The 25,559-nt window shown below is 46.3% G+C and overlaps 1 protein-coding gene across 1 annotated transcript in view; it reads right to left on the minus strand.

The window, feature by feature from the left end:
- The window catches only part of LYRM4 (LYR motif containing 4), a 115,083-nt gene that overhangs the window by 59,499 nt on the left and 30,025 nt on the right, over positions 1–25,559 (minus strand). The window contains exon 2 of the mRNA XM_029243205.1: positions 24,255–24,375. Coding sequence (XP_029099038.1) covers positions 24,255–24,375 — 121 coding nt within the window. The remainder of the gene's footprint in view (positions 1–24,254; positions 24,376–25,559) is intronic.

Genomic DNA, 25,559 nt, shown 5'->3' on the forward strand with positions numbered 1-25,559 from the left:
TGTCTCCAAGCCCCAGACCCTGATTCAGGCTCCATCCTTCTGCTCTTCTCCACCTGTCACCCCTGGGCTTGCTCTTCCTCTTCAACGCAGTCTCCCATTGATCGGTCCCTCCCATTCTCATGGCCCAGCTGCCCTTCCAACTTCAGGGCTGCTCTGCCCAGATGGAGCCTGGTGACCAGTCACCGCAGGGATGCTGGCATGGGTACCCTTGCTTCACCTGACATCCGCTGCTGCATTCTCCTTGCCAAGCCCAGCCTGGGGAAGACGGCACCAACCTCTCTTTCCCTTTCTGCTCCTGAAGTGTGTTATTCGATTTTAGATTTGTCCTCCCTGTTCCACAATTATCCTCATACCCATTCTTTACAAACCCCCTCACGTTCTCTACATCTACTGCAACAAAACCTTCTCAACTTTTCTGTTCTCAAGCAATACATCTTGATCCTATAATCTAAACTTAACACAAAGTTTTGCTCTTTAAATTTTTTGAAAGAATCAGGGCCATGTAAGATGAATGAATTTTCATGCTAAGAAAAACAAAAGTATAAAAGAAATTGTTGATATGTCATTACATAATTATTTTTTTATAGCCCCAAACACAAACCAGGTTGAAAGATGAATCGCAAAGTAGGAAAAAGAAAATACGAGCTTCTTTGACTTCTCCTTTCTTGCCTCAGAATTGTCCTGCACATCTTCTGATCTATTCTATTCTCCCTGCTTCTCCAGCAGTATCTGAGGCTCCTTCAGGAAAACACGCTTTCCCCTGGTTGCTCTAGGACCTTGCTCCATTCAGTTCTTTCTACTCTTTATTGTGTATTTGATGATTTCTTTTGCACTGGTTCCCTCTTCCTAGTCAACAAACATAATGAAATCTTTATATTCTCACAGAAAAACCCAGATGGACCTGTCTTCCTGTTCCCCAGATTCTCAAACAGGTTGCTCGTTCCTTCCTGCCCTTTACTACCAATCTTCTCTTCTACATCTGGTGCCTCTGCCTCTGGACCACTAACTCGCTCTGCCAATTCTGTTCTCTCCCATGAGGCTGCCCCTGGAGTTACGAATGGCCTCCCGCCCGCCTCTTCCCAGAAGGCCTCCTGCTGAGCTCTGAGTACTGGACACAGGCGCACAGCACGCGCTGAAACTCCTCTGCATGCCCCTCCTGGCCTCTTGTCTCTGCTCGCTCCCTCTGGGCAACATGGCCCGGGATCAGGCTTTCACCTCTTAGCAGGTGCCTTCCAAACTTAGGCCTCCTGCCCCACGTGGCCTCTGAGCTCTAGGTCTGCATTTTCACCTGTTTGCTGGACATACCTAGAAGATAGGATGCTGGCATCTCCAAGAGAACATTTTTTTCTTCACGTGGGTCCTCTTGGTTCCCTGTTGCTAACAGCATTCCCACTGAACAAAGAAACAGAGAAACACATACACACACAGTCACACTGAAGACACAAGTGAACTTTACCCACAACAGGGCAGCTCAGATTGGTGACCAGTGCTCTGACCGGGCATCAGGTAATGTAAGCTCAGGTATTCCTTTTACTATTAAAACTGAGAAAGGTATTAATTAATGTGACATTCTGAAACCCTAGGATGCTGTGTAGAAATAATGAAGACTTGAGTTAAACCAAAACTGTTGATATTTTAGAACAGGTTTAGGTGTAAATGTAGTAATTGGTTTTGTAATGACGATTTTTGTGTTGTTTTAGCTACTTTTTAAGGTGTTTGGAGAGTTTAAGAGAAGCCACTATATGAGGTTACTAACTGGTTTTTAAATTGGTTGAGGAAATATAATTAAGCTTTTAATCAATGCTTAAATGTTTAGCAAAAGTCCATTTTCAAGTTTCAATGACTGCATGTATAAGATTACTGAAGCGAGCACTAACTCGGAGATAAACTTGTCCATGGCCGTGAGCGCCCGGATATTAAACGGCAACCGACACTTCGGAGGCACGCCATGCCCGTCTCTTTCGTCCTGACAGTGGTTTGGAGCCGTAGGTCTGCCTAGGACGTCGAGGTGCTCATAACTACAAGCCGAGCATGTGTATTTTAGAGATGTGACCCCGTTTAAGAATCTCAGTTTAGGTTCTTCTTTCAATTGTGTGTAGAGCACAGTAACCAGTGTGGCCGTGTGACACCTTAAATTACTAGTCAGGTCGCATTTTGCTTGACATCAATGGACCTTCTATACTCTTTAGTTGAAATGCATCAATTTTCAAGGAGGCCATGACCTGAGAGTGGTGAATATTTTATGTTATAGAGAGATTTTTATTGTAAAAAGATTTAGTCTGCACGTATGCTTTATTTTTATAATCTAGCATTTGCTACACACAGTTGTAGAAACTATAATGAAAGCATAAATCTTAGACTTGAAGGGCGAGTGCCTAGGACACGTTAGTTCAGAATTACAGGCTTCTCTTCCTCTCTTTCTCCCTGGCTTAGTCTCTGCGTGGAAAAAGATGACCCACAGCTGGTGTACACTGACTTTTAGGAAGGTGTCTAGGAATTGGGTCTCTATCTGGTAATCCAGAGCTTATGGGCTAATGGCTGCAGGAAAGAGAAAATAAAATACGCTGCTGTGTAGCTTCCGCCCTTTCCTGTGACGTACCGATGAGAGGCTCCCTATGCTGTCCGCCCCTGCACAGCAATCTCACCTGCCCTTGGACAGGAACCCTAAACGCTTAACTGCGGGGTCTGCAGCTCTGGGTGGCGTGCATCATTCCTTTTTAACCTTAGTGAAAACAGGCTACACAGGCATATAAGACACAGAACAAATGGTGGCGATTATTATTATTCTTGTTGTTATTATTATTATATTTGGAACCATTATATAGCAAAGAAGGGTTTTGCATCAAAAGGGATCAACACATGCTAATACAATAACCCTAAGAGATCCTGCAGAAAAGGCCTAGGCCGAGTAGCTGCTAAGCCTGTATAGCCTCCTGTGCCGAGCTGCACATCAGAGCTCACTTCTCCCTCCCTCACGCCCCTCTCTTCCCCCTTCAGAGACGCTAAATTCAGTATGTGGTTAGAAGTGGTCATTTCTCATCTTTTGACTCTGTGGGAAGAAATAAACAGAAGAGGCAGGAAAACAGATCTGGCAACCAAATAAGAAAGGCTGGATCTTGTTTAAAGCTCTGCTTGAGTGGTTCAGAATAATAGGAACCAAAAGTCTTATTTACTTATGTATCAAAAGCTTTTAGAGAAGGTACTAAGGGGGTAATCTAGTCCATTTTCTTGTCTCAGACTGGCCTGAAGTGAAGACAAATGCTTTCTCATGTATATTCTTAAATGTCCACATTATCGGTGGTGCTGCGTATTAAGATAAACAAATTCCAAAAACTAAAGCAGGATACAAATGGTGAGTGGCGTGTCAATTCATCATAAAGGGGTTCAAAATTATAACTGGAGAGTCTCCCCTCTTTCCTTTTCTCTTTAAAGGAAAGAAAGCTTTACTTTTATTTTTCCCCTTTAGAAGGCAATAGATATTAAACAACCTGGTGTTCATGCTTCTATTAAGGCTTGATTTCACTCTGTGGAGATGCTGTAAAAACCCTACAAAAACAAAAAGGACTTGCTTATATTTTATAAAGATCAACCTTATTACCATTTTAATAAGCTAATTTAAGCCATCTGGTGTTTGGAAAATGGATCTGGTTCTCTAAAGAAAATAAGATATAAATAACTCTTGAGTTCATGCTTTTTTTTTTTTTTTTAAGGAAAAGGAGACCCTTTGGTCATATTCCCTGCATTCTAACACACTCATTCACCCACCAAACCCTGATGGGCATCTGCTGTGGACCAGGCCCTGTTTAAGTTCTCGGGGTAAAGAAACAGCCTTTGCTCCCCAGGTGCTTCCAAAGGGCAATAAACAGAGGGTCAGCGCAGATATCAGCAGAGAAGCAAGGAGCTGCGCAAGTGCCGAAGAAGAACTGTGGTCGTGCCCCAGCTCCAGCTAACCCTCCAGGGGCCCCTCCCTCAGAGCAAAGCCCAAGTGCAGTCTCATCTCCGAAGCCCCCCTCTCAGCACGGGGGGCCCTGCCTTCACCGGGCAGCTCCCATCTGCTCCTTGCCTGGTGCTTCTGGGAGCCTCGCCCCTCCCTCCCCCTCCTGCCGTGTGTCCCCTCATTACAACAGTCTCCTACAGCAGCCCCTTGAGGCTGAGTCTGTCCGATCACCCCTGGGTTCCTAAGTCCCGGGAAAGCCTGGCACAGAGGGGCTGACTGAGCCAGGGAGCAGGCCTGGTGGAGGGAGAGGGCCCGGGCATCCAAAACGGCCACAAAGGGTGTTTTCCTACAACACAGGTTGTCTTTCAGATGGTCTAAGCTTCTGGAGACATACCAACATTTATTGGGAAGGGATGGGTTTTGGTTTCGAATAGCTCTGGGTCGAAGTAAAAAATGAATACCAACACACACCTCCTTTGTCAGAGATGAGCGAGATAAAGTCCACAGTCTAATACTTGACGCAAAGAGGGCCCTCAAAAAGGCAAAATCTAGTCTAATACAAAATATGCTAGTATTTAGTCTCTGCCCATGAAAACCCAGGGTCCAGCAGGAGACAGAGCCACGTGGAGGCTGGGAGACGGGAAGGGGCCTCCTACGGACCACAGGCTGGTTAGCAGTGGCTGCGAGCTCAGGGCAGGCTCCCTTGGTTTCACCGCCTGTGCTCAGGTGGGATGTAACGACTGGAGACACACCTGAGAGGCGCGATCCTCAGGAAGAGTGGGGCCTGTTCTCGAGGGACAGAGGTGGAGAGCCAGAACCACAGGACGGGAGGGGAGGGGGTGGGGATGGACACCGTGGGGGAGCTCCCAAGGAGCGCCAGTCAGAGCGGTCGGATGCCGCTGAGAGGCCAGGATGCGGGCAGGGAAGGGGCTCCTGGCGGTTAGGAACCTGAGGCTCTGCGTGAGCTGCTCCAGCCCCGCTGGGATCCAGCCTGGCGGGGGGCGGGGGGCAGGTGGAGCCGTGAGAGCCAGGGACCCGCAGAAGGAAGGGGAAGAGCTGGCGGGGAGTGAGGAATTCAAGGGTATTCTGGAGGTGGGAGGCTGGACGGTCTTAAGGGGAGAGGGAGGGGAGGTTCTAGGAGGTTCAGGGGACGCCTGAAGCAGCAGGGTCGGCAGGGCTCCAGAGGAGGAAACTGGGCCTGAGCCAAAGTGGAACCAGTAACTGCTTCTTTATGAGGTAAAAGGAGGGAGAGAGGGTTTTCTGGCCTGGTAAGTTCCATGAAGACAAAACCGTCTACTTATTCAATAAACGGCACTGGGATAAGGGGTTATCATTTTGGACAAAGTCTGTTCCTATGCCAAGATAAATTCTACGTGCATCAAGAATTAAACATAGAAAAGCATCTATAAAAGCACCAGAAGAAAATATAAGAGAATTAAAAAAATCTTGGATTGGGACTTCAGCATGATATAAAATTCAAAGGCAATGAAATAGAATGCAACGATACAAAAATTAAAATCTTCTGTATGAAAAACGTGGTAAACAAGGCTAAAAAATAAATGACAAATGAGGGAAATATACATGTGACAAATACAACAAGAAATAATAAAACAGTGATTAATATAGAAAAGAAAAACACATGGCTAATATACATAAAATATCCCCAGCCTGACCCATAACTAAAGAGATACCATCTTCCACAAACTGGATTGCTAAAAATGAAAATGTTTGATATTCTCAGGGCTGAAGGGTGAGGGCGAGGACAGGGCCGCTGGAATGGTGAGCTGCTCGGCAGCGTGGGGATGCAGGTCTACATTTTCAGCACTCACACCCCCTGACTTTATCCTAAACAAAGACACAGGTGCCAGGATGTCCACTCCTGCCCTGCTCATAATGGCAAAAAGCTGAGACCAATGTCAGTGTCCACCAGCAGGGGACCAGTTAGTTAAATGACAACATATCCATATTGTGGAATACTATTCAGCTGTTAAAAAAGAAAAATGTGGGCTTCCCTGGTGGCGCAGTGGTTGAGAGTCCGCCTGCCGATGTAGGGGACACGGGTTTATGCCCCGGTCCGGGAAGATCCCATGTGCCGCGGAGCAGCTGGGCCCGTGAGCCATGGCTGCTAAGCCTGCGCCTCTGGAGCCTGTGCTCCGCAATGGGAGAGGCCACAGCAGTGAGAGGCCCAAAAACCGCAAAATCAATGTAAATTTTGGGAAAAAAAAAGAAAAACGTGTTCTGATATGTGACAATGTATTTTATAAGCTATATTGTGTTAAGTGGGAAAAAAGAGGCTATCAAGGAGTATTTATAGTGTAACATCATCTGTGTTGAATAAAAAAGAGTGCACACATCCATGTCCACAGCCACACACACTCTACCTCTAACTGCACAGGGGATTACTGGAAGGCCACATAGGAATCTTGCTGTGGAAAGTGAGCTTCAGAGCCAGGAGAGGAGGGTGAGGAGAACAACTTTCTTTCTGCCTGTAAGTTTTTTATCTTGAGAATGTATTACCTTGATTAAAAAATGACCAGTAAATCAATGTAAATTTTGGGAAAAAAAAAAAAAAGACAGAGAACACCCCAAGTTATCTAACTAGTAAATCACAAGGGGCTTCTTGGTTGTGTTTTCTGTTCCCCTTCATCTTAACATATGATACTGAAAATCATTCCAACTGGTGCTTAAGAGCTAGGCTCTCTGAGTGTGGATCCTGCCCTCCTTACTTGTAAGGGTGATAGCGGGCATGTTAATTAACTGCTCTAAACTGTAGTTTCCTCACTTCACAGTGTTGGTTGGAAGGCTAAATGAACCAGTGCACGTAAATCATTTAACATAGAGCTTGGTACAAAATAAGTGCTCAATAAATGTGATTTATTATCATTATTAGAACTCGTTCATTTTACAGTTTTCCAGCGTCCTATTACGTGTAATTATCACTTGACTCTCGCTTTTTAGATTATAAAACATTATTATCCCATCTCAATCTCAGCAGCCTCATTTTTACTGGGTTAAATTAAAGAGAAATTAAGTAGGTAGCCTAAGATCACAACCTAGGATTTGAAAGCAGATCTTCTGACTTGAACAGTCCCTCCTCGATCATAGCTGTGTCAGGACCAACAAGCCCCTATATTTTGACATGAATTTACGTTGACTGTAATGCCCTAGGCGTTAGGGACCACAAAACTCTACATTACTCTGTACGGTACCTCGGACAGAGCAAACCAAAGTGCTACTTATAACTCAATTCTGTTGATGATTGCAACTTTCCTTAAAAAGATTTTAAATTTGTCTACAATGGTTAGTGGTGATAGTACAGAGAACTCAAAAAGCACAAAAAAGAAAAAACCCACAAAGGTGCCTAAATCATCTACCTAAGAAATCAATACTTCCTTCATTTAATCTATGAATCTAATCACTGTTGTCCCCAAATCGAGGGATTTTCATCATAGTGCTACTTTGTTCAAGAACTCTTTATACAACAGAAGTTGATCTGACTCAAAGAATGTTTTTTCTGGGCTAGAAAAGTAGACTGATACTGACATTGCCACTTACTAGACAGAAGCAAAGAGCGCCTACATAATGTTTCCAAGGTCCTCTGAGAGTTAACGGCAGAATCAGATTCGAGTTCAGTCTCTGGCTTTCTAATGTGCCTCAGATCCCACACGGAGGGATCACACTCTTCCTTAATTTTTTCATAGGATTTTCCTGGAATTGGTTCGGAGTTTATCTTGGAATTATGAAGTATTACACCAAGCACATGGAATAAACAGTAGTGGCGTTGCAGTAAATTCCTGAATGGACTCAAAGTAATTGATTTCCTTGAGTTTTTTTTTAACAGTTTGGCTCAAACTATGAACGCTCAACATTTTTAAATAGCTGTGACTTTAAATGCTTTCCTCATATATAGATGTATCTCAGCACAATGTAACTCTACTTAGGAAAAGTCCATTTAGAAGAAAATTCATCTGGTATCTATCTGTAGTAGTGCCATCCCTGCTCTGAACTGTCTTAATGAGCAATCAGCTGCATTGAAGGCTCTGTAATCTCTGACACTGAAAATTTAATGGAACGTTATTTGTTTAAAATCACCTCACTCCTGCAAATATACACACGTAAACACACACATGCACGTACACATAGTATGATAACTTGACCACTTCTCATGTGACCGAAAACATCGAATTCCAGAAAACATCACATAAGTGAGTCACCTTCCTCTGACACCTCTGGAAGCATTCTGGGTCAGACTCTTTTCTGGGACATAATGCAGTAAAAAGAAAACCCTCTGTGCCATGTCTCAGCTGCTCCAAAATGAGTACTTGGAGGAAATGAAGCAGACAGTGGAAGTTAAAATTCTTATGTCTTAATGGCGAGCCAGAAGGACAGCTGTGGATTTAAGTAACCTCAAAATCCCAATCTTTTCCTCAGTAAAGGCTCCAGAGAATTTACCGGCAAATATGTTCTATCCAAGCTGAAAGAAAGATTAAAAAAAAAATGTGTGGGCTGCAGTTCCCACTGGGGATGTTCCTGGGTTAGGGTCCCAAGAGTAAAATCTAGGGTCCCGTATCACGGTATACTCTAAGGTCTTAAATGGAAAAGATCTATCAGAGCTGTGGCTTGGTCAGTCAGAGGTCCTAAAATCAGTTTTCCTAATTACAAATAAGTTAAGTTAGAACACCTGAATCGATGTGTCTGATCAGGGAGAATTCAAACCCCAAATGCAATTCTAAAAATTGCCGTAACCCTGCCGTCACTGCCGTTTCAGTTACAGGAGCACAAACGCGTGAATCATCCACTGTGGGGGGGGGGGGGCTCACTGTGTGCTGAGGACGACAGGAGAAGCTGTAGGAACTGATTCCAGCTCTATTCTTGAAAATGAAAATCCAAGATGAGACCATAAATATTTTTATCAACAAGTAATGGAAAAGCTCTTAGTAGTCTCACAAGTACTTATTAGAATTAAAACTGTGTTTGAAACTGCAGACTTGAGTGATCAGAGGAAGCCAGAGACAGCTGCCTGAAGAGTGTGGTCCTGGGTAATTTTCGGATTTCAGTCTTGCAGCCTGAAGCTTCTGAACCTGAGCCCATGGCTTCCTGAGACCCAGACACCTTAAGTAAAACTTCGTCTGTACAGGTGGACACGTTTCTGGGGGAAGGGTGATACCAGATATAAGGCACTGTGTTTAAAACCTGCCTCATATACCTTAAACACACACAAATACTTTAACCCAGTAATTTTAATTTTAGGAATTTGTCTTAAGAAAACCAGTCAGGAATGTACATAAAGATATTTATGAAAAAAAAAGATATTTATGGCCACACTGTCTCTAATAGGAGGGGAAAAAAAAGGAAACCAAATAATTTTCAACATTTGGGAGATAAACAAATCATGGTAAGCTCTACAATAAAATACTGGAAGCCATAAAAAAAATCCTGAGGCAAAAGAGAATTGAGTCACATGGGGAATGTTCACCATACATTAGGTGAAAAGAAGCTATAAACCCAGAGTGCAGCTGTGCTCCCCAAGGGTGCTATAAAGGTGAACCTATTGATACAGCTTCATTTCGTTCATGTCAATGGTCCAAGTAGGCTGAATGGCTGCCAACAGGTAGTTCATGGAAGCAACCTGAAGTCCTTCTGCTATCAGACTGACTCCCCAAGCCTCTAGTGGAAACAGTGGAGCCATGTGACTCTCTGGGTAGAATGTACCTCCAAGATAAAACCCTCAGAGTGGGTTAGTAGGGAGTATTCACAGTCTTGGGCTAAGATCATGAGTTTGTTAAACTGAGAGAATTAAGACAGATTAGTGAGAAATATACCTGACTGTAATTTAGGCTTACTGTCATTAAAAACGGCCCCCGGGGTTCCCTGGTGGCGCAGTGGTTGAGAGTCCTCCTGCCGATGCAGGAGACTCGGGTTCGTGCCCCGGTCCGGGAAGATCCCACATGCCGCGGAGCGGCTGGGCCCGTGAGCCATGGCCGCTGAGTCTGCGCTCTGCAACGGGAGAGGCCACAACGGTGAGAGGCCCGCATACCGCAAAAAAAAAGCAAGGAAATTATTATAAAAAAAAAAAAAAATGGCCCCCGAGTGATATGCAGAAGCCAACGAGGTTATAAGAGAATTAGAAAAATCACCATTGTGCAATGACTAAGTAAATAATTGATTCAGGCAAGGTGCATTAATGGGTCTGAAAACCACTGGGCATAAGGCTGTTGGGGAACAGTTTACTTATTATTAATCACAAAGAGAAACGGGATGTTTATAATGGAAATATCTCGCCTCCACTTTAATAAAGGATCAAACTGAGCACAAACCAATAATGGTACCACCAACATTATGGGCGCCTGATGGGGTGGAAAGGGAGGAGGCCTTATTACCCACTCAGGGTTCCTGCCCAAGGGTTTATTCCGAGTATAATAAGAGAGATACACTCTGACTGATTCAGACTGGCCAACAGTCTAAATAGGCCAATATCATGAAAGTTGAAAAAAAAAGGCAGAGGGCCTCTTCTACATTCAAGGAGACTTAAGGGACATGACTACGGAATGCAACACTTGATCCTTAAACAGGTTCTGGATTAGAAACAACCGTGAAAGGTGGGACAGCTGGAGATGTGAAGATGGACTGCGGTATCGGCCAGCACACACTGATGCTCAATTCTGAGGTGTGAAAACGGTACTGTGAGAAGGCAGAAGCACGTCCTTGTTCTAAGAAGACATCCAACTGACACCTATAGAGGTAGAGTTATGCCTGCAACTTAATGTCAACATTGGCGAAATGAAGGAAAGGGCAAAATATTCATTCTCTTACATAAGCTGCTTAAGTTCAAGTAAGATAATAATTTTTTAAAGGAGAAAACCATCCAGGACTTCCCTGCCAGTCCAGTGGTTAAGACTCCGCGCTTCTAACGTGGGGGATGTGGGTTCTATCCCTGGTGGGGGAACTAAGATCCCACATGCCGTGCCGTGCGGCCAAAAAAAAAAAAAAAAAAAAAGAAAAGGAGAACACCATCCAGAGAAAAACGAGACGCTACTTTTCATTTCAGAAAAAACATGCCTGAAAGACGAGTTTTAACGTTAGCCCATAAGCTGTCTTAGGTTCCTCCCAAGGCATCTGAATGGAGCACACATTTAGAAGGGTGCATAATGAACTTCTTCAAAGTTAAATTTGCAAACCTCATCAATGTTGTCAGTAAATATTACAGGTGTTACAAAATTAAGGGAGATTTTTAACATGCAAAGAAGTGTTGATGCCCCCCCCCCCCCCCCCCCCGCCAACACTAAGAAACCAAGAAGCCACCTGAGTCAAGATGCACAGGTGATCACGGAAGCCTGAGATGGGCAAAGGTGATGAATGAGTTTATTATAATCCACCTCTTCAGAGACTCAAAGTCAGCCTGTTTCCTTTGCTGAGAGTCTTGGAGTTCGCTTCCCACAAGGCCTGTAAGTGAATGCCGTTTAAAGTGCAGTCACTTCCAGCTGAAAAGGACTGGGGTGAGGACGGTTGAGTTGGCTGGGCGCAGGGAGAGGGACCCAAGGGCAGGGTCTGGCCCTTCAGGGGTAACATGCTCAAGTATTCTGGTACAACTTAAGCTTTTAAAATTGTTCACCTCATTAGCAAAGGATGTTTACACATGCAGCCTTAATGTATGTTTATAGTTATTTATGAATCATCAACAGTGCTCCTGTGCTACCAAATTATGCGTTAAAAATACGCCCGAGAGTAGGCACTTTAAAAGATGAGATACAAAATATGGGCAGAAGCTCCGTACTTCCTGCTTGTACCGCAAAGGCCTGCCCTGCCTAATTCCTGAGATGCACCCGCTCACCGTGGTGATCCACAGGATGGCAGTTCTAAAGCACAGCGGCATTCATGTTGGTGTCTTAATCACTGGGTGCCTTAAATTAACCCTCCTCTGCAGAGGGATGTTAGGGACACTATAAAAACCCACAGTAGGCAGCCCCGCTCATAAGGACCCCAGGCAGCCTCTGCCTGATCTCTTCAGTGCTACCAGGGGAAGGGCTGGGGCTCATCTCTCAGAAGCGGCTCGTTCATGTGCTCATCGGCTGTTTCATGATTCACAGGGTAACTTCCTTCCTCTCTAATGCAGAATGGAGGCTGCGCGAGGGCGGGGCAGGGACGAGTGCTGTCTTACCGTCACTGTATCCTCGTGTCTAGAACAGTGTCCAGAACAGTGTCTAGTACATACAGAGTGGCAGAAATAACGGACAAATGTTGACTGATTTTTTAGGGAACTCTTCCGCACGCCTAGTCTGGCTTTATACTGAAACAACAGCAAACCCTTACATCACACTACGCGCCAAGCACCATCGTAAGCACCTTCCACATGTTAACTCACTGAATCCTCACGACAGCCTTATTAGGCAGGTGCTGCCATCACTACCATCTTGGCTGAGGAAATTGGGACAAAGAGCGGCCAAGCGACTTGCCCAAGGGCAGCAGCTGGTGAGTGGCTGGGCAGGGATTTGCTGGGGACAGTGTGGCTGCTGAGTCACACCCGTAACTGCTCCACAAAGCCGCCTCTCGCCAGGTCAGAGGACTGGCCTCACCGCTGCCATCTGGATGCACAGACCCGGGGGCTAACCGCCCCCTGCAGGTGACAGGAGGACAGACCTCCAGAGCCTTCCACGTTCATCTCTTTTCCAAGCCAGACATTCTAGAGCCTTCAACTGTGTAACAGATACTGTGGAGTCAGCCCTTCAACACCTGGGTCTCCCTCTCTTTGGGTTTGGTCGAGTTTGTCCCTGTAGGGTCAAGAGTCCAGCCATAGACTCCAACAGCCCTGGGTGTGAGACCTAGCCTCGCAAAGTCACCCTTTGACTTGAGCAAGTTTCCTCTTCTGAAAAATGAGTTGATAACACTTCCTTCTTCGTAGGAATATTCACTATCCTTTGGTCCAAACTTCCTTCCTCGGGCAGGGCCCTGGCACAGCACATCACCCTCCGGGGAGACACATTACTGTTCGTGTGGACGGCGACGCTGCACTTTACGGGAATGTACTGGCCTGGCCTGGGAAATCGCTTCCTTCTGTTTTCACTGGAGCGATGGGGCTCTGTAACTTAAGCTTATATGGTGACACACTGCCTCAATTCTGTCTCCCGCTGCACAGTTCCTCCTTCCTTACAGGAAAAAAGTCCTCATAAAAACAATTTATAGCACATCAAAATATTGACAGGAACCTTAAGCCCTAATGTCTGAAGATATCCGTGGACACGATTTATCACAGAAGCTCCACTGTTATAACTTGGCAATTAGGAAATATTGATAAATGCAAACACATTATTGATGTCAATTACAGAAGCACAAGTGGGCTTCCCTGGTGGCGCAGTGGTTGGGAGTCCGCCTGCCGATGCAGGGGACACGGGTTAGTGACCCGGTCCGGGAGGATCCCACATGCCGTGGAGCGGCTGGGCCCGTGAGCCATGGCCGCTGGGACTGCGTGTCCGGAGCCTGTGCTCCGCAACGGGAGAGGCCACAGCGGTGAGAGGCCCGCTTACCGCAAAAAAAAAAAAAAAAAAAAAGCACAAGACTGATGAGCCTCCCAAAGTGCTTTGACACAAGCAGTTAGAGCTGAGCCTCTCAATACACATCGAGGCACCGCAAGTGCCGCGGGAAGTCAGGCTGCCACGACACCAAGGTGCTTCCACGTTAGAAGTGAGGCTATCTCAGCAGATGAGCACCTGCTCAGGAATATCTAACAGAACCTCAGGTAAAGTCCGACGTCAAAAAGGTGCTCACTGGTGACTCACGATGAGGTAGGCGTAGAAGGTACTCAGGAGGAGCTGGGGGCCAAGACGCACTGACGCAGCTCAACAGCCCCGAATGTGCATGTGAGGGGCGGACACCAGGCCAGGACCTGCAGAAACAGGTGGCCTTCAGGGCAGTGCTTTGGAATATATTTTAACATTCCCAGGTATCCCGTTTTGTAGGACTGAGAACAGTCTTGGATTTATTTTCAGGGGATGACATGAACAGCCCAGGTTCCATTCTCCCTGTGAAGGGCAGAGGGAGATTTGAGCCCGAGTCCTGAGAGAATGGAGGTATCGGGAATTTGTGAAGGAAACTTCGTTTAAGAGGAACAGAAGGTCATTGGTCACGGTTTGGTTCTGATGGGTTTCAAGCATTGGTAAGACACCTAAATTCAAGCATCTACTAGACACAGAGGGCAACAGTCTGCAGGAAAAGACAGGACCAAATACAGTTTCGAGGAGGAGGTGTGGTGAACTACCTCTGAGAAGAAGAATACGGATATAAAGAGACTAACTGACTTAGGGATAAGGGGGCCTATGCTTTTGAGACAGCAGTTGCATTTTTGAAGGAAAACAGAGTTAAAAAAAACCCTGTCACCTGCTGTGTGAAAGGGCTCTATGAGGCACTAGGAAAGGGCACACAAACGCTCGTCCATCTGGGAAGCAAAGCCTGGGAGGCCACAAGGATGGCTGAATGCCAGGGATTCTCATGCAGAGCCTCGAGGGCCCCATGAGCACAGGTCTGGACAGGCATACACGCTCTTCCCTGAGTCACTTCTCTGGCCAGACCTAAGCCCCTTACAGACATCCGCTCACCTCCCTGTGAACGCTTACTGCCGCCAGAGGGAGTACCTGCCTTCCAGATCCCTCCAGCAGTAAAGCTGCACGAGCTCCAAGGGCTCGGGGTCCGCACCTCATCCCTCTGTGTGTGCACCTGACGTGGCAGGGCACGGGGACAGGGGGTCAGGAGTCAGGGGCGGTGGGCGCCTCACAGCCCCTCCTTGACTCTGAGCCTGCCCGGGCAGCATGTGAGCTGAGGCCTCCGTGACCGCACTACACTGCCTCACAGCACGGTCCTTCAGCTGCATTTTAATAAAATGAACGTTATAAAATTTGATTTAGATATACTTTTGTAGCCTTGGAAACCCCTTTCACTGAGAGTGAGTGAGTGCCCCCAGTTCTTTCTGGTGGATAAACTTTTCCCGGTGTGTGAAAAATATTAATACAGAAACTGCCCCTTGGAATTCAGTCTTCACAGTTCTACCTAAGCCACTGAGAAGCACTTGGGAGGGTCGACCTGCGTGACAGCGAGGCCCACATGTCGAGAGCAAAGGCTTGGGCGCTGACCACGCTGCGGGGCCGGGGGCAGCTCGGGGCACAGAAGACAACCCGCCTCCCCGGGAAGTCAGAGGCCCTGGCAAAGCCCTGCAGGAAATGCTGAGGAGTTAACACCTGAGTGCTCTGGTGGCCCCGAGGACAACAGGTTTCAGTGGCAGGAGAGGGGAGCAAGGGCGCGGCAGGCCTGCCCTCGGCAGCTGGCGGGCGGGGAAGAAGCTCCCTGGCGGGGCGCTAGGTGCCCTGCACCGCGCTGGCCCCGCCTCCAGCCCCGAGCACCCTGCGCTCAGCTCAACGAGCTCACCGGCTCCCGCGATGCGGCTGCAGTGGGGCACGGGCGTGCGCGGGGCAGGCTTCGCGGGGCCCAGAAACCCACGGGGCCACGCCGCCTCCTAGCGGTTCCCTAAACCGCCCAGGAGAGAAGAAAGGACGGGCACTGGCCTGTAGGGAAAAATGAGCTCCGTTTAAAAAGTATTTCCAGTAAGAAAAATACGTAATATTAAGAAAAACGTGGACAGCTACACAGACAGTTGCAAACTTTAAATAACAGCTGAGAGTTACTGAAAAGACCAAGTGCTGAGTTTGGCCCGGCGGAGACAGAACCTGGATCGAAGCCGCAGGACAACTGATTCTGGCTCTTTTCCTCCGGCCTCCCTTCCTCACCCCACTCCTTCTTGGAAGGTCTGTCGAGTCCCAGTGAAGAAATCTCGTTGGTAATGAGGCATCCACGACCTGTCACCTGTGTGAAAGGGCAGCTTCTGTCACAGCTCACAGGTCTCTGGAAGCCGCCGTGATCCAGGCAACATCCCTGCCATCACCGGGGGTTAAAAGCTGCTACAAAGTGTAGCCAAGGGCTTGTCTGGAACCGGCCCCGCAGCCGGGGCTGACAGCAGAGAACCACCGCTGCATAACTCAGCCTACGCCACCAGTCACTCCCCACGCTCAAGGCGACGGGCTGCCTGTGACATCCCGGCAGCCACGCTTCCCTTTTAAAGTGAATTCAGTAAATGCAGAGGGTCAGTGACACGCCTCACCCTTGGTCAAAATCCAACATTCACAAGTATGTTCCTGGGATCTAACAATCATCGTCAATTATTTTCAGAATCAGAAAACGTCAGGCCTGAAAGGGGGCCTTGGAGGCACGGGGCACCCCTCCACACCCCTGGGGAGCTGGCATCGACGACCGCCCGCCAGCTGGCCGGGGCCGGGAGCAGACCCTGGCTCTGCTGGCTCCCTGGCCGGCCGGCGTTCAGTGATGGGTGCGCACTGGGCTCCGATGGCACATCCATGACTCTGCAGGCAGTTCTGGGACGCACGCGTTTAAGTGAGTGCGATAACTCCATGAAAGAAACCCCCAACCCAACCTCCACAAGGCAGTTAAACTTAGGTTTGTTAAATACAGCAGATTCGCGAAGAGAAGTCTTGTGCTATTAGGATGTTGGAAAGCAGTGCACCCAATCCCTCACCTTTTACAGATGAAGCCTATTGGGTCACGGATCTCTGGTGATGCTAATATCTCGAATGTGTGACAGACGGTGAAGGGGAGTCCATGGGACTGCAGGTCGGTGGTGCTGTTACAACATTAAGGAGATGAGACTTGGGGCGAGGAAAAGAGAAGTACTTGTTAGGCTGCGTGAAGTGGAAATGCTCGAAGAAAAAGAATATATTTAAAATACTGATTTGATTGTGCACCAGCATTACTTAATAAAGCTAAGATTATAACAGTGCACACCTGAGAGAATTTTTAAAGCCTTTCGATTATTTATAACCAACCAATCTACGAAATGACGGCCCTAATTACCAGACTTGGAGAAGAGAGAACGTTTCTGACACAGCATCTGGCTCCGGTACTTCAAACACACAGCAAGTACGAAACTAACCTTAACTGATGAACGGTATTCCTTGGGCTTCAGCAGACAAACTGAATGATGATAAAGTTTTAAGAGAGATTAAATATCATGAATGAGGATAGAGAACTACCTAACAAGGGCTAGGATTTAAATTTAGGTGTATCTCACTCAAAACCTCCTATCGTGTCTCTGAATGAAACAACAGTTTTTAGACCGATAGATGTTAATTAGAAAATAAATCTTTCCAACAGCGTAGGTGAAACCACCCTTCATATATATGCTTGTAAAACCCATCAAATGCAGATATCCAGTGCTCAGGAAATGAGCACATGTTCTCATACACACACTGGGCTGGGTGTCATCACCTCCCTGCCACCTCGGAGGATGTGGGACAGAAACACAAATGGACATAAACAGGGGGAGCCCCTCTGTCACCCTTCCTAGAAGATGTGGCATTGTTTCCCTGTCAGCTTGGAAGAAGATCTTCTGCATAAGCACGAATGGAATTAACTCTGATTACTTGAAAGGACAAGCTAGGCAGTAAGGCATCAAAAGGTTTCCGCTGAAGGGCACTTCAGTGATAGCTTGTCAGGAAAAGCACAATTGGAGCTGTGACCCTGGATCTATGGGGAAATTCTGAGCAAGCACTTCTTAAATAAGGCAGCTGAACTTTACCATTTTCAGACTGTGGTTTTGTATTGTTTTTTCCTTTTGAAGGCAGAGAGGGTGAGAGAGTTTTCTGAGAAATGATAAAGGAGACCACCCCTAGGGATAAACTATTCACGAGCCTACAGAGGGGAAGCTGCTACCTTCTAATGAGAGCTCTAAATGGACCATCAGAAAAAGGAACACACATCTTCCCTCCTCCTCTCCTGCGTGTTGTTTACCTTCTGTGAAGATAAGGCCACCCAGGGTGACCCCTCTTCTGAGAACTGGCTAAAAAGTGAGAACAGATGCAGGCCCATCCTTCTCCTAACTGTGCATCCTTGGGAGAATTATTCAAACACGGCAAGTCTGAATTTCCTCATCGAGCACACAAGGATACTAATATCTTTCTCACAAGGCTGCTGTTAGGCATTCAAAGCGCTTATGTAATACAGGGAGTCCGTGCCCAGAGAGGGCGCGACGAATCGACACTGGTGAGGGACCCCCCCCCCCCCAATCTATCAAATCATCCCTTTACAGATGCAGGAAACAGGGCGAACAAACCACCTGCCCAAGATCACAGGGCAAGTTACCATCAGAGCTGAGATGAGCACGTTCACCTCTTGCCCCTGAGATCAATGTACTTTCTGCTCCGGAATTGTTAATACCTGCTTCCACTTCAGGTGCTTCAGCAACAGAAAGGCTTTGCGAGGAACTCACGGGTGAGCATCTCCGGCAGACTAGACCAGGTGACTCACCTGCTAGACGAGATGGAGGATGCGGACACCATGACAAAAATCCCCAAATGAGACCCGTGCCAAAGTTTTCTCTAAACGGCACTACCATGTGAGCTCTTGTGAACATGAAATGTGCAGAAGAACTATTAGTGCACATAAAAAGGCAGGGGTGGTACAGGCTTCCTCTAGAAAGGAAGTGGAATCTTGTTCTGTGCGTGTCAGCCTTGGAGGAATGAAGCAAATTTGATGGGTGGTCTCCAACTAAGAGACATTTCTTCTAGAAGAATGCCAACTGTGCGAAAATACTCTTGTCCCAGACTTGAGGAAATAAAGGAATTTCCAGAAAAAGCAGAGAGGAAATTAGTTTAAATTCTTGTATGAAGAAGTCTATTTGTAGCTGCAGAGGAACTATATATTGAACAGGCTGAAAAAATAAATGTCATACATAGGCCAAGCTATAAAACTCAACAAACCCTTCTCATTGCCCTGCTTTCTCAAACCTTCTGAGGAGGTTGGGGAATTTTTTATTCCTATTGAGAGGATTCACATATCCAAAAGACATAGGGTTCACTTAGGGGGCAATTCTTTCTGGTCGTTGCATATAAATTCATGTTGATTTCCTGAGGATGTTTATCCAAGTCCGAGACAGAGCACAGAAATCTCCTTTGCCTCTGACTGCTTTAGTACTATTTTTTTAATATGTAGATTGATCCTTGGATCTAATCTTAGCTGGTCTATAGAGGCACAGGGGAAAGCACTGCTGGGATATGCCAGTAAACCCTATGTTGTGTTCCATGAAATGAGTGAATAGATGGTATCCAGAACAGGAAGGGTGGGCTTGGCTCCCAAACAGTCCAAGCCAGAGAGAACTTCTGTGAGGTTCGGACAGACCTCTGAATTCCACCCCAACTCTGCCTCCGAAAAACTTACAAAACCAATTCATAATGATATGGCATAGAGGGGGTGCTCGATAAACAGGGAAAGAAACTGTGGGCATGGATTGCAAGGCACACAGTGCGTTTGTGTTTCACGTGACTGAGATGGGCCAGGGGGCAGGGTGGAGTCAAATCAAACAGAAAGAGCATTAACGCTGAGGAGGAACTGGGGAGAGCATTCCCATCACTCATGCGTTACTGCTCTTCAAATGCCACTCCATTTTCTTTGAAAGAAAGTGTTCTCAGAGGTATGCTTTAGTACCCGTAACGTGGCTTCTACCAGAAAGGAAGGCTAACCGCAGAGCTGCAAGCAACATCGATAAAATAATTCAATCTTTTGACTTTCCTCGTAGCAGAAAGGTTAGACCAAGAGAAGTTTTAGGAATTTACGATGGCATAAATACACGGCTGGCGTACCCCTTTGCTCACCTATAACCTGAACTCTGGAAAGTTAAGATCTTGGTGAAAAATGGTCAAGGGAAGCTGAGCATAGAGTAATTTACTCTAAAATGTATCATTATTTCTGCAAATAATCAAGAAGGGGACAGATACTGATGTGAAACGTTGAACCATGGCGTTTTAGAACTGGAAGTAGCCTTAGAAACTACAGCATAACCCTTTGATTTTACAGATAAGAAGCTGAAGGCTTGTAGTTCCAGCTCCGAATGACCTAGGTTTCCCAGCCTCAAGTTATCAATCAATGTCTGAGGCATTCAATTTTATTTTTCTCAATTAAGAGAAAAATTGAGGACTGGTTATATAGTTCTTTTTTAGGGGAAGGGAGAATTTCTTTTATTGTGAAAAAACCCCCCACAAACAGTTACCATTTTAACCAATTTTAAGCGTATAGTTCAGTAGTGTTAAGTACGTTCACATTATTGTAAACCGTATCTCTAGAACTTTTTCATCCTGAAAAACTGAAACTGTCCCTATTAAACGCTAACTCCCCTTTCCTGCTCTCCCAGCCCCTGGCAACCAACATCCTACTTTCTACCTCCTTGAATTGACCACTTTAGGGACCTCAGATAAGCGGAATCACACGGTACTGGTCCTTTTGTGTCTGGCTTAGTTCACTGAGCACAGTCCTCAAGGTCCATCCATGTTGTAGCCTGGGTCAGAATTTCCTTCCTTTTAAGGGCTGAATAATATTCCATTGTATGTAAATGCCGCATTTTGTTTATCCATCCGTCAGTGGAAATTTGGGTTGCTTCCACCTCTTGGATATTGTGAATAATGTATAATTCTTTCCATGTATTTTAAATGCCCCTAATGTACGGACTGACTTTCCTCTCCTTCATAAAAACAATTTCCAAGTAAAGTTTAGAGATTCCCCTGAACCTACCAAAATGGTACTTAAGCTAAAAGTGTACTTGAAGAGAGATAAAGTGCATTATTACTTTTCCCCACAAGACATACAGATAAAACACTCCTACCTTTTCACAGGCTGTTCTACAGGGTGCCCACTGGGGGCAGGTAAAGCATCCCTTTCACTCAATTCTGACCACCCCATGGGGCACTGGCACAGGCTCTGCGGAGACCCACGTGAGAGAGGCCTGTCACTGTTCAATGGCTTCTCATCTCACGACAGGCACATTCAGAAAGTGATTGCGGGATGTTCCTCTCGAACGGTCATTTAAAAACTAAACCATAAAGTATCAGATGAAGTAAAAAATATGGTTTCAGAGACTCTCACTTATCACCACCCAAAATGCCAATAAACTGGGCACATTACTTTGCTTTTAGTGATCCACAAAAATAATAAGTGTAAGCTAAACACTGAAAATGCTTCATCTCACATATACACACACTCAGGTTAACTAAAAGGCTGCTACCCATAATATCAACCCGTTTCCTAGTATCTTCAATGGTTGTACATAATGTCTGCTCTGAACTGCTTACAATGGCAGGTTCATAGTTCTGGGTCTGACACAGCCACTATTTGAATTGCTTCATTAAAAAAAACACTAGCTTAAGGATAGCTGATGTGGTATGGAATCCTGTCATCACTAAAGAGCTGCTGGCAAAAATAGTATAACTCCAACACCTTGTTGTTATCCGGAATCAGAAAACATGACATCCAGTTGATCTTCTCAGTGTAAAATTACGTACTACAGTAACAATATATTTCTTCATCCAAATACTTATGTTACACACAACCCTTGTATAGCTGGATACACGTATATACCATCACTGGTAGAGTAAAAACATTATTTGGGTGTAAGTTCAGTGCTCAATTCACTAGCCTACATGAATGAGTGGTTGGGAACCTCTGTTACCCAGGTCTGCTCTCTCAGAGCCCAGGAGAACTGAAGGGTCGCCTTGCCAGGGTACACTCTGATGAACACTGAGAGTATCACACAGCTGTAAATAAACCCAAACTTTGTACAGATACTTTAGTTTTCACCAGGTTTAAAGAAAAAGGGGCTATGAAGCCCCTGGAGGGTTTTGAGCAGGTGGTAACCTGCTCTGATTTTTCACCCTGGCAGCCTGTGGAGAAGAGACCACTGGGGCAGACAGGGAGGCGAGTTAGAAGCTGTCACAGTGGCCACTATGAAGAAAATACAGATGCTATTTTAGGCCTTTAGGCCAAGGCCAGCTTCGCCAGCTCAGAGCGAGGGGGCTCGGGGAATCGCCTGCATCTCATAAGGTAACTCGGGTCAACGTGAAGCTCGGGTTCAGGAGCAATCTTGACGTGAAAGGGAAGCACCTGCTGCTCTGCTAGTTAACACAGACGCCCTGGGCCCGGAAGCGGGCCGCGCAGGCTCCACCCCCCATCCAGGAAGGTGCACCTGGCAGGCTGTCCCAGGGAGGGCCCGACCTGTGGCCCTAGAGCTTGAGTCTGTTTTGTGTGGATCCACTGGGAATGTCTGGTGAGAGTCAGTCTATCCTTTCTTTTTTTTCTTCTTTTCTAAAAGCATTTCAAACCAAGTGACACAGACAATTGCATAACTAAAGAAATGGTGGCATGGATTACTTACAGGTCCCTTTTCTAAGCACTTTCTACTCCGAGCAACTTTACAGTAAAAGATAAAACCAGCCTGTTTCGGAGGTGCTTGCCAACTTCTGCATGGGGAAGTGCCAAAGAACTGAATCTTCCTGAGTTTATGCAAAATAAGGACGCAGGCTGCTTGTTTTTCCAAGTTCCAGTGCTAAAGCATCCTATAAAATTCAACCACTGATGCATGGAAAATGCCATTGTTTTAGAGTTTTTAAAATGGCAACCCCTTTCTCTGCCTCTATTAACACACATGCAAACGTGCAGACCAGCTTCTTTTTCTGACTATCCTATTATCTTTTCATGCTCTTAGTTAAAGATCATTTCCTAGGCTTGTCTGAATGTGGCCAAGTTATCCTATTGCTAGATAACTGTAGAACTCAGGGAGAGTTGTCTGAATCTGAAATGTTATTCTAGAAGGGATTGTTCCATTATGTAGGCAACATAACAAGACTATTAATTTTGACATAAAATGAAAACTAGTTTTTAATACTGCTTCTTTATCGAACTGTTTATAGAGTCAAGCATGAAGAAGGGTCAGAGATATAAACATATATCCCGATACACGTCATATATCGTGATAAGACATAATGTCAGCCAAGCTGGCATCTCCTGACAATGCTAAAGAAGCCCTTTCCAACACACTCGCAGATCTTAGGAAAATGTAAGGGGTTTCCCTCCACCCCTAAACAAATTCACTGCAAGGAAGAGAGAAAAACGAAGGGAAGCAGAAATGGAGCTTATGGTGTGACTGTTGCTAAATCAGAGAAAAAGAGTGAAAAGGATGATTTTTTAGAGGGTGAGAAAACCAGTCGCCAGCAGGCTGCTTTAGCCGTCGGCTCCCTGGTTAATTTTGCAGAGAGAAGGACGCGTCACACCACCCAGGAGGCCAGGCTGCTGCAGGTGCTCCATCCACCTCACGAGAAAGAGCAAAGCAAGCACAAGCCAAGGCAACCGCCAGCACTTCTACAGGAGGAAAATAAAAACCCCGCCGGGTCCTTCTGGGGTCAGTACCTAAGCAGCTGTGCTTCACACCGTCTGCACCTGCAGATACACCTTCCACATGCAACAGAATTTAGGTTCATAGCAGTGTCTTCCAGAAAAGGGCAACATTATCTTGAATTACGACTTCAAAGTACTAGGAAAGGGCTTCCCTGGTGGCACAGTGGTCAAGAACCCACCTGCCAATGCAGGGGACACGGGTTCGAGCCCTGGTCCGGGAAGATCCCACACACCGCGGAGCCACAACTACTGAGCTTGCGTGCCACAACTATTGAAGCCCATGAGCCTAGAGCCCATGCTCTGCAACAAGAGAAGCCACCGCAAGAGAAGCCAAGCCAACTAGGAAAAGTAGATTACATTTATACTCTGTGACACATGTCCACGTATCAATGTGTAATATATCTAACGAAGAGACAAAATTTAAAGAAGGTTTCCTATACTTACAGCATCAACGTCTAGTAAACTATGGGAACTCAGCTTCCCAGAAGGATGCATTCCCTGGAAATTCTGGATAGCTAATATTTACATACTCCTTGATTCAATAATATGACAGGTCATCTTTCTTTGTGCACATGAATAGGACGAAGAGAGTTTCTGGCTTCCCTCGTGGCGCAGTGGTTAAGAATCCGCCTGCCAGTGCAGGGGACACGGGTTCGAGCCCTGGTCCGGGAAGATCCCACATGCCGCGGAGCAACTAAGCCCGTGCACCACAACTACTGAGCCTGCGCTCTAGAGCCCGCGAGCCACAACTACTGAGCCCGAGTGTCACAACCACTGAAGCTCAGGCGCCTAGAGCCTGTGCTCCACAACAAGAGAAGCCACCGCGATGATAAGCCCGCGCACCACAACCAAGAGTAGCCCCTGCTCGTCACAACTAGAGAAAGCCCGCGCACAGCAACGAAGACCCAACACAGCCAAAAATAAAAACAAAAAAGAGGAAGACAGTTTCATGATCCTGTGGTGTGAATCACAAACACCAATCAAGGGGGACATGTCAAAGCTTAAAGCTCTTCACGAAAAACCGTACATCACTGAACCATCTTACCTGTCGACGGATTATTCCAAGGTCTCTTTTGGCTTTATTCACTAGGGCTTGGATTTGTACAGGATCCTTTACATTCTTATTTTCTCTGAAGGCATCTCTTATCCTCCTGATGGCGTAACTTCTAAACGAATTCAGGGAAAAAAGGAAAAGGTGTCAGTGTGTCTGAAACGATGCTTTTAAAAATGAATTCAAAAGCGGTTCCTTAGGAATTAGCTGCCTGCTAGGCCCCTGTGGATAATCACCTCTGCTCTCTGCTCTTGGAACAGGCCCATCCATTACTATCCTGGGATGACTGAGCAAAAAGAAAGATTCAGGGAGATGAATCTACTCCAAACGAGTCAGGTGTGAATGGTAAAGTGCTACTGAAACACTCCTTAGATTATTGGCTTTTTACGGTTATACACAACTGGCCTCCCTCCATTAACATGGATAACTGAACCTTCAATGTGCAGAGACAACACGACAATTGACAGGTGCCACGATGCACTGCATGTGTGTGTACCAAGACGGTGATCGATGCCACGCTTGGGTCAGCTTTCCGGTCTCATCCCACCTTCTCTTGTGAAACATAACAGGCAAGGATCCATACTGCGACCCTACCACAGTGGAGAGTGGAGATGACACCAAAATGCTCTTCTCCATCTCTAAAGTGCACACGCGTGCACACACATAAAGTCCCCCCAGCCCCGCCCAACATACATCACATGCAGTTCAGGGCAGCGGTTTAAGCGCAAGCCTTGCACATCAGACAGGCTTGGGTTTGAATTCTTTTCCAAGTTCCTTCTGTTTGTGAGAACCTGGGCAACCTTCTTAACATAAGCCCCTGTTTCCTCATCTTAGGCCTGTCAAACAGGCCTAATACTGCCTACCTCTCAGGGCTGTTGGGAAGGTTAGGCTTTATAATGTGTGTCTGGAATTTGGTACGAAACCTGTACATAGAAAAACTCAAGAAATAAAAGCTATTCTTTTCTTCTTCCTCTTCTTGTTACACCTTAATGCAATTAGTACCCCCTCTCCTCACGTCAGCCTGTGCTTCACCCTACACCCTTGGGGTCACACCAGGCTGTCGTGTGGATAATTAGCCACCTCTGGACTCCCACACTCAGAGAGTGATGGCCTTAACCCCGACGCCTGCTCAGCCTCACCAGACAGAAACGAGGACCAAGGAGACGCCGCCCAAGTCAGACACACCAGACGCGACTGTCTCTAGTGTTTGTATGATCTCCGGTTGCTCTGCACTTACCTTGAAACACCACCTAAAGAACACGTGAAACCATTAGTTCCATTTAGAAACCGAAGAACGGA

This window comes from Monodon monoceros, unplaced genomic scaffold, assembly GCF_005190385.1.
Source record: "Monodon monoceros isolate NGI ecotype Baffin Bay Population unplaced genomic scaffold, NGI_Narwhal_1 Super_Scaffold_3, whole genome shotgun sequence".
NCBI classification, from domain to species: Eukaryota; Metazoa; Chordata; class Mammalia; order Artiodactyla; family Monodontidae; genus Monodon; species Monodon monoceros.